This window comes from Arachis duranensis, chromosome 10 (assembly GCF_000817695.3).
Source record: "Arachis duranensis cultivar V14167 chromosome 10, aradu.V14167.gnm2.J7QH, whole genome shotgun sequence".
Taxonomy (NCBI): Eukaryota; Viridiplantae; Streptophyta; class Magnoliopsida; order Fabales; family Fabaceae; genus Arachis; species Arachis duranensis.
Window position 1 is genome coordinate 93,848,626 of NC_029781.3, and position 10,602 is coordinate 93,859,227.

The 10,602-nt window shown below is 26.6% G+C and overlaps 1 protein-coding gene across 1 annotated transcript; it reads right to left on the reverse strand.

The window, feature by feature from the left end:
• Positions 1-1,668: 1,668 nt before the first annotated feature.
• On the reverse strand, positions 1,669-4,916 carry LOC110276663 (uncharacterized). The gene is made up of 3 exons (XM_021133581.2): positions 4,449-4,916; positions 2,413-2,789; positions 1,669-1,853 (listed from the first exon to the last, which is right to left on the reverse strand). The coding sequence occupies exons 1-3, from the start codon at positions 4,914-4,916 to the stop codon at positions 1,739-1,741; spliced, it is 960 nt and encodes a 319-aa protein (XP_020989240.1). The 3' UTR covers positions 1,669-1,738.
• Positions 4,917-10,602: the final 5,686 nt, after the last annotated feature.

Here is a 10,602-nt window from a genome sequence, read left to right on the forward strand (position 1 = left end):
TGGGGGGTATGGTTCGAATTGGGGAAGATAAGTTACTAGGGTTTTAATTTAATGCGTAAGGCCCTTTTTCACCTTTATATACAAACGTTCACTTCCATGTAGATAGGGCTTTTGGAGGGTTGGAGAGCCACGTAGGGTTAGATAACCACGAACCAAGTGCAAATCCAAGATAGGCTACTTTTGTCACACGGAGGACATCTTGCGTGGGTACAAGTTTAGTGTCGAATTAGTGTAAGTACATATGTTGGCGTTTTCATCTTTTATGAATACAAATGGTCATTTATCCTATTATATATATGCTGCAGAAGTAATAAATCGATTTACCTGTATATATAATAGATTCGATTTACTACTTCTGCAGCATATATGTAGTTAATCGAATTTAGTTGATTCGATTTACTACTATTATAATTAAATCGAATCCAATTAATTCGATTTACATAGAAATATTCTAAGATAGGCGTGTAACAAAAATTAACTTACGATATCTATGTAATTTTAAACCCTATTCAATTTATTAATGTAAATTACCCTTAACTTAATATTGATGAAAGGTTAGATTAGTTTGAAAAGAAATGTCTAAACCATTAGAAAAAAATATTCAATGAATTACATTTTATGTAGTTTTGTCTAACTAATCCAATTTTTTTAGGAATATCGAATTGGCTTATATATTTTATTCGAGTAATAATTAAGATTCTTAATTTATCTTTAAATATTTTTATTTAAATAAACAAGAATGAAATATATATTAATTTTTTAAAATATAAAAAAAGGATAAAAATTTTAATTTTTATTTAAAAATTAAAAAGATAATTTAAAATTTTTAATTATTTTTCATTTTATTATTAAAATTATTCACATGCACTTAAATCATTCATTATTAAAAATGACAATTTATGCCGTACAACCTTAGGTAGTTCTCTCATCCAATGTGGTCGGCTTCCTATTTTCATGTGGTCATGTGAATGATGTCCATCAAAACTAAAGAAACAATTGTTGTCTCAACTTATTGTACCAACAGAATTATCAAGTCTTGTCTAGTTCCAGATTATATCCTGAATTCCTGATATACATATGCATTTTTACAAATGCAAATTCATCATTTCTAACTTCTTCCTAGTACTAACCGTTTATGCTTATCTAATACTAACACTAACAACTCCAAACGTTACATTATTACATAGGTGTTTCTAAATTTTATTTTATGGTAGGATTTTTTCCGGAGCGCAGAAACCATCAAGCTATATATACACACTAAAAATAATTACTAAAATTAGTTATTAGTATAAAATATACATTAATATATAAAATATATATTAAAAATAAATTAATCTACACATATATTTATATAAAAATACATAGTAACTAATTTTAATAACTCATTTTAATATATAAAAATATTTTCACTCTATGATAACCTAAGATGTTATATTCGTTACAAATATTGCTTTATTAAGAATCGAACAACAACAAAAAGCTACTAATAAAGGATTTGAACTAGTTTAAAGACTAAATACAGAGTCTTAACCAGCAATATTTGATATTTTATATAAAATGTATCTATATAAACACAAAGGATGAACCAAAAATATATATAATCTTCTTAATGACGGTATGTTAATTTAAATTGATATGATATGTATACCTATAACTATTATAGAATCATGAAAGATATATAAATAAATATCCATAGCTAATGGATAATATCATATAATCCTCTTTTGTTGTTCATAGTTCAAAAACATTTGAAGCAAGGAAACACAAATATCTTCCACCATTGGCGAAATCTTGATTTCCTTTTCTCACCTTCCGCCATTCTCACTGGGCTTCCACTCCATTCAGCAGGTAATCTGAAATTTTGTATTCACAAACCAAACTATTCATCAGTAATATTTTAATGAATTAATTTTTTTAATCTTATTTGGTAATAATATTTTATATCTTATTTATTACCAACCTGAGTCATTAGAGCATATTGGGTAAGGAAAAGTATAGATACACAATAAAAATATTAAACAATGTAAATAATGGACATGTTCAATAATTTACTAAGTGTACGGATGATTATCTTAATATTAAGATTTAGATGGGTAATTTAGGATGTAGTGTGTTTTTATTTTATTTGGTCAACTTTAGAGCTCATTGTTCACTTTATTCACAAAAATTATTGTCTATCTAACAAAGTCCAGTAAGGTAAACATGATAAAATGAAGTTAAGTAACCGTTGAATGTTTTTGAAGTACGCATTAAGATTTCAGGTGAAGTTGATATTTGAGAACTGTTAGATGATTTGACTGATTTGACTAAATTTTTATCTAACGGTCAAATATTAACTTCACGTGAAGTCGATTTCACCTGAGTTTTCACCATGCATTAAATATGCAAATTAAAATAAAATAACATATTTACATGGGAAATGCAAATGAGTGTGTACTGCTTATGCTGTCATTGGATTGATGATGATGATGAGGTGCATTGATTGATGACGTTGATGCTTCAGAACCAGAATTTGTTGTTGTTGTTGATGATAATATTGGAACTGAGAGAGGACTTGGAGCATGTGAAGAAACCTCTTGATGAGGAAAATCATCAATTTGTGAACCTATTATTATAGGAGGAGGCATGGTTGTAGTGTTTGTAAATTGTGACAAGTATGGACAAGAACACTGATTTGGATGCTTCACTCTGTTGTTACTGTACTTATTCTTGTTCACATTTGTTCCTAGCTGTGAATTCAATTGCCAGTTCTTGAAAGGTCTTGAGAATTCTGCATCATTTCTGAAAATCTGACGAATTTTTGAAAGAGAAAAACAAGATAGTTAAAAAAATTTTAGAGGTAGCCATATTTTTAAGGTTACTTTCTAAAGATTTGTAATATAATGGAAGAAAAATGAATAGTCTAACGCCAAAATCAAACAATATTCCCTCCTTGTGATAATTGTTTCTTTTATTTTTTTCAATTTTTTCGGTTTATAGTAAACTTAAAAAATAAAAAACAACTCGTGAAAAATAATTTGTAATTAACAATATATATAATAATCTGATTGTATACCAAATAGACATATTAGTTAAACTCATATATTATAATTTTGGAAGAAGCTACAACTTAGTTTAGCTATTTAAATTTAGTACTTGGCTTATGTTGAAAGTTGACCCTATCTGGCTTTTTATTCTTTTTATTGGAAATGTATAGAGTTGATTTTACATTTTTTTAGTGTTCTTTTTTAATTTTTGGGTTCATGATTCATTACTATCTCACATCTGAATTAGTATAATTATGCCAACTTTGAAAGTGGTCAATCTTGGAGATCAAGGTTCACTAAATTAGAGTCAAAGTATACAACTGTCTAAAGAATAGCCTATATGAAGATTCAGTGTCATAATCTTAATTGAGTCAATTCACATGATAGAATAATAATAATAATAATAAATAATATATACTAACAAGAAAAAGAGAAAAAACAAAAGGTAAAAATAGAAAAAAGAAAACGAAAATGACTAGCAATAATGACACCAAACTTACCAAGTAAAAAGAGATGGGATTATACAGTTTTTTTTTTTCTGTTTTCAGGGATAAATACTCTTTTGTTAAACTTTTATGATCTTTCTTTTTTATCAATTCATTAGATATGCTATATTTATGGCCACTGTTTTTTTTATAATTCTTTTTTAACAACAGCCAAAAACTTAATACGTTTTCATTCTATATTTTATACCTTTCAATTTTACTATATTTTGAAAATTTAATATAATAATTTTTTAACATTTTTATGTATTTAAAGTATTACAAAATAGTCAAATATTTTTTTATGATACTTTTAAAATTTTAACAAAAAAATTGTCATCAAATAAAAAATAAATGAGTAAGCTACCAAAATGATACCTAAAGGTTCACATGACTCACACAAATAATTTCAAAATATGTTAACGATAAATAAGTTCTAAAATATTTAAAAATGTGATGAAAAAAATTAAATATTAAATATATATTCTTAAAAAATATTTTAGAGATCATATTTTAATGTAATTTTTTTCAAATATCATTAAAAAATAAAAAAAATTTATCCTAAAATATTATTAATTTTATGTCAAGTGAATTAAAAAAAATTATTGTAAATGACCAATTTTCATTTTGAAAAAATAAAACGAAAAATCTAAAAATCAAACTTTGTTCCGAATTTTTTCATGTATCTTTTAAATATTTATTCAAATGTTTTCACAAAAATTTGAATCAAATAGATAAGTCATTTGTTAAATTCGAAATTTTTTTTGTTACTTATAATAAATATAATATTTATTGGTAATTTTTATCGTATTTTTAAATAATTCAAGGTCTGTTTTATTGAAAACATCCTTCAAGGACCATTTCGTCGGCACATGAATCTGGTAGTTAAGTCAAAATAAATATATAAATAAAAGAAAAATAAAGAACGGATGAATCTAACCTCTTCAAGTGTCTGTGATGTCCTCTTCTTTGTAGAAGTGTGTTTAAAGTCACATTCTGATCCATCAGAAATTGTTGACATTCTCTTCATAGTTCTTACCAGATTTGGATCACTTCTACTTTTGATGCGACAAATATTATCATTATTATTATGACTATGATCTAAGTCACAATAATTTTGTTCTGGGGTCACCACCCTATCAACCCCTATGTCCTTAACAAATTGTTGAAGATCTTCTTGAATGAAAACAACAAACTCAGGGATATCATAGTCCATCATGACATTATTATCATTATTGTTAGTACCAAATTTTTCCCCATTGAACAAACCTTGTATTGGAACCTCTCTTATCACAAATCTATTGCCATGCACTCTCTGCTGCAAAATTTTCCTCTGCTCTTCAATTCTTGGATCCTCATAAATGAATGAATGCGGCTGACTATTGCTGCGGATTTTCAAATTTCGCATGATGTCTAAATGGACGAGAATCCTGCAAGTTAAAGTTTACAAATTAAGAACCACCAAATTCAATCTTATTATAAAAAATTCGACTAATACTGTCGCATTATAAATTAGTGAATACAACGAATTTGTAACATGACTAGAAATTATAATATATAAATGTGATATTACACTTGAATATATACACTTATTTCATTCGACAGTTATGGTAATTATGCAATTTTAATAATAAACCATTAAAGAATATTGTTAAAATTAAATTTATATTTTTTTATTATTTAAAATATTATTTAATTATAAAAAATATATTATCAAATAAAAAAAATACTGTGTGCCACTTTTTCACATAAAAAGTAATGTAGTATCTCCTAACTGGTATGATTTTAGATAGCATTTGGTAGAGAGATAAAGATTGAAAGATTGAGATTGAGAGGCAGAGACTAAAAGATAGAAATCAAAATAAATTTTAATATTCTGTTTGGTGCAAAGTGAGAGATAGAAATTGAAATAAGAATTAAACTCTAATTTAATTTGCACAAATGATAAAATTGGAATTAATTAATTGAAATGAGGGTATTTTAGATATAAAATGTTATTAAAATTTCAGTCCCTGTCTCTAAAAATTTCAGTCTCCTGTGTCCCTACTTTTTTGTGGTACTGAAATACTAAAATTTTAGGGATAAAAACAGAAATTTTAGTACTAGTCTCTGAACCAACAAATATAATATTGTGTCCCAATCTGCCAATCTCGTCCCAATATCTCAAAACAAACCCTACTTGTGTTTCTTTCAATGTATGTGGACAGTTAAATGCACAAATATTCAATGTTATATAAGATTTAAAATAGTTGCACTTAAACAGTTAAATGCACAAATATTCTCTGTTATATAAGATTTAAAATGGTCACACTTAAAGAGTGTAATGTAAATGTAATATAAACAATGTAATCCAAAAAGATATCAACAATTTTCAAAGGCACTACAAATGACTTCGACTTATTTGATTTCTCATGTTTCTCACTTTTGGGATTTGAAAGTGATGAACCGTGCACAGTAACAAACTAACAATTCTGTTTGGAATTGACAAAAATGATATTGATTTGATATTTATATATTAAATTATGTGTTTTTTTATACCATGAATTATATGGTAAGTTCTAGAATTCTATTTACTTTGTTTTGAAAATCATATCAAAATTGGTAGGACGAATTTAAGACCTTTGACATCAAATAAAATATATAAATTCCAAATTCTTATTATTATAAACACTAACAAGAGGAGAGAGTGTGAAGTTACAAAAAAACTTAAGGATGCAAATTTGAATACTTTAGGAAACGATAAAAAGGAAGGACACTAAACAGGTTTTAGAAGTGAATGGTGAGAAAATTCATAAGTTACAGAACTGTGAAGGTAGTGGATGATGCTTATTTCTTCCACCAAAAAAGTCATGTCATTGATGAAAGAGAAAGGAGATTTTCTCTTTTTTTTTTATTATTAATTCGAATTTCACTGATTCGACCAATTTATATAAATCTAAAAAAAATTAAATTTCTAAATTTTATTTTATTATATTTTTATTTTCAAACCAAAAAGAAGATCCTACATATTGCACAATTCACAAGCCCACCATTTTGATGATGGCTCCCCAACATTAACAATAAAAAAAATAAGAAAAAAGAAAAAAAAAAGGTGAAATTCAGCCATTAATAAGATTGTGGCCGATTGATGTTTCCCAGTAAAATCATCCATAAACAAGCCCAAATAAAGAACAATGTTTTATGCAAGTTATGGGCACCAAATTAAAATAATGAACAAAACATAGAAAGAAGCACAAGAAGTTCATAACAAACACAAAATAAAAAAAAGAGACATTAAAAAATAAATAAAATAGTGATATTCAAATGCTACTACCTGTGTTATATATATGATGATGCTTCACAGCTTCTGCACTTTCAACTCCAATTACTACTATCTAGGAAGAAGGGAATGAAAATGGAGGGAGTTAATAGAAATTGAGAGAGAAAAAAAATAATAAAAGAAAATAAAAGTGAGAAACAATAAATGGACGGTTCAGTCTAATATCTAATAATCTAATCTAATTAATATATTTAAAACATATACCAAACAGCCAGTGTGCATCCAATGATGATGATGATGTTTTTTTGTACCTTCTCTTTCACGTATGTTTCATGCTCTTCAATATTCTCTTTATGGTTATTATATTTTGCATTACTACGAAAACTCACACTCTTTATATTTGTTCACCAAGATTTTTTTGCATGAGGACATAATGGTAAAATAATGACATATTCTAGTCTTGTAATTAATTGTATAATTGTATTGTTTATTATTGTTACTACTAGTCTATTAATTAATCCACATTTACATTCTTATCATAATGTTTAGAATGAATTGAACTTTGGCTTATTTTTTGTAATAGTTAATAATAAGTTGCTTAAAGTGCATCATATAGTTTAATTTGACTGGTTGACTACTTTAATTTATTTATTCTTGTTTTTTATTTATTATTAATTGTATGTGTATATAGATGTACCTAATTATGTTTATATTTGAAAATTTATTTTGACATCTAGTTTAAGAGAGATTAAAGAGCACCTAGGTATTAAAGACAAATTCTCTGTTTTTATAATTAAGGATTATTATAAATTTAGTTGATTAGTGTGACCATTATAAAATTATATGTAATTTCTCTCTCATATATAATATTTCTTACATTTAAAAAAAAATTTATTTTTGTGAAATATATCTATCAGACGATCACTCTCACATTTTAATACAATATTTATTAAATATTTTTATTTTCACGCTCCATACAATATTACCATGTCAAGTAAAATAAATATTACACGATAAATAGATATTAAATAAATTTATTTCGGTAAATAACTTCCTAAATATTGCGAACCGAAAGTAATATTTTAATGTCTGTTTAAAACATTAAATTGACCTTTCCAAAGTAACTTGGGGATGGGTATACTACTAATTAATGGAGGTCTCATTCAGTCATTCTAATTAGAGAATAGAGACAACTTTAGAAGGAAAGAGTATACATAGGCCGTTGACCTAACAAAAGTTTTAGAAATATCTATATATTATTAATGGAATTTAATTTTGATTTATTATAGAATAATTTCACATGTAGATTTAATTTACGTACGTAATATTATATCAATAAAAATAATTATTTTTTATACGTATATCATAGTTATCAAAATCAAATCAATAATTGAATCAGTTATACAATTAAGTTACCGAGTCATTAAATCAATTAATTGATGAGTCACTGATTTATTCGGCAATTTATATTAAAGGCAACGGTGGCTCGGTAGTAACATGCTACAGTGATCCAGCACACCGTGGACGCACGCTGGTGATGCTTTTAATTTAACCATTGTTGACTGAATTTGATCGGTTTTATTATTAATATGGTCTAATTCATAAATTAAACCGGTGAAATCATCCTATTCGATTTTGATAACTATGCGTATATTTACTTTGTGAAACATTATGCATGATCATTTTTATAAATTTTTGGGTACTATTTTAATATTTTTTAATAAAAATTTAATTTTAATATATTAATAATATATTAATATATTAAAATTAAATTATTATTTTTATTTTTTTTGTATTTTTAATAAATATTTTTTAATTTGTAATTTTAACATATGAATTTAGAGCATAAAATAGTTAAACTCATAAAATATTTAAAAAAAATTATTTGCCAACATTTCTATTCTTTAGACATTGAATAATATTTTATTTTTAAGTAATAGGTCAAATTCATGAAGAAATTTGGGATGGATTTATAGATTATAAAAATAAATTCTTAAAAAATTGAAATAAATGTATAGATTTGTGAGAAAAAAGAAGTAAATTTCTAAAAAATTACAATGACAAACTTATAATTCGTCCATAGAATGGGGTGAAAAATCTGAAAATGATGAATTGTATTTTACATTCTTTTAAAAAAAATTCGATTATTATTAGAGCTCTCAACCACTAAAAGATAGGAAAAAAAAGTTCAACAAAAACTAGAGTTATATCTAAAAATATCACATATATATATATATGTATATATAGTCATCACACCTATATCTTACTAAACTAGCGCCTCTCCTTCGACATTGTCATTAAAAAAAAAAACCATCTAGTTAAACAAAATACTTAAAACCAAGCTATTTTATTATAAAGTTCACTATTTGCTATATCCTCTAATTATTAAAGTGACAGAACTCTTTCATTTTAGCATATTAAATTTTCACAAATGTTGAATGAAGTTCTTAAACCTGTTATTTTCAAAATTCAATTTCTAATAAACATTATTATATCTTTCGGACTAACCCAACTCACTCCACTGCTCTCCAAAACTTTCACCCATAAACATGATGCATAATTCCTCTAATAAGTCACACAATATACAAGTTATCTTATTGGTTGCTAGCACATTCCTCTTCATGATATTAAACTTGCCAAGCACGGCAAATTATCTCATCATCTCTACCATCGGCACACGATTTTGCAATCACCTCATTCCTGAGTACCTACGTTTAAAAACACATTTTGTAATAGTATATATAAGTTCTCATAGTGTTTGCATTTCCACTCAGAGATTTCTCCTCCATCTCAAGTTCCAAAAATCAAAATTTGCAATAGGTTCCTTCTTTTGAGTAGAAACAAGATAACGTCTTGAAATTTTTCCTTTAGAGTCATTTTCGCTATCCATCTATCTTTTCGAAACCTTGTTGATTCACCATTGCCAACACATTTCTTATCTCATTGCAGAGTTGGTTATCCTTCACACCACTTATTATATCCTTTCAAGAGCCATTTGATTTGAGATTAGAGTGTTCATTAACCGGATCTTCAATGGGGACCCTATTGCAGGATGATATAATCCTCTTCCATATTGTTTATCCTTCTTAGAGTATTTTCACCTGCACTTGAACAATAAAGTTGCATTTTTAATGGTGATATCTCCCATTTCCAATCTTCCAAACTCTTTCCACTTCTATATATTGTTCTAACTCACTGTTGCTTATTTAGGCTTTCCTTCCTTAGAATCGATTAAAGGAATATGATCTTCTTTACTACTACCTTAAAGGTAGTTTGAATATATTCAAATAATACAAAGATAGGATTAGTCCCCAAAGGAATACCCAAATAAGTGATCGGCAAACTCCCCACTAGACAATTCAACACTTTATCCAACGAAACATTGATAGGAATTAGGTTGGATTTCTGATAATTTATCTCCAAAACACGACAAAATTCTCTTGAAGCTATTTATACTTTTTTTTTACAATCTCTCAACACACCTCATCTCTCTCGCTCTTAGGATCATTTAGTTTAAAACTTCAGCCACTAGTATAAACAAAAACAGAAAAATTGGGTCCTCTTGTCGCAATTCTCTCTCCATTGAAAATGGTTCAGTTGGAGATCCATTTACGCATATATTGTAGTAGTATTGAACAAATCATTAACCCATTTTCTTCGTATATCATCACCAAAGTCTATTGTATTTAGCACGCAGTCCATAAAAGACCATCTCACTGTATCATATGCCTTTTTGAAATCAAGTTTAATGATGATGCCACTCCTTTTTAATTAATCATTTAAAATTTGAGTTGATTAGTAATTTGGTACACGAAAAATTTAGATGCTGACAAAT

Coding starts and splice junctions, on each gene's coding strand:
- LOC110276663 (XM_021133581.2), bottom strand. CDS start 4,916: ATGCGAAATTTGAAAATCCGCAGCAATAGTCAGCCGCATTCATTCATT. Junction 2,790..4,448: donor CATCACAGACACTTGAAGAG/GTTAGATTCATC, acceptor AAAATTCGTCAG/ATTTTCAGAAATGATGCAGA. Junction 1,854..2,412: donor CACTCATTTGCATTTCCCAT/GTAAATATGTTA, acceptor ACAAAATTTCAG/ATTACCTGCTGAATGGAGTG.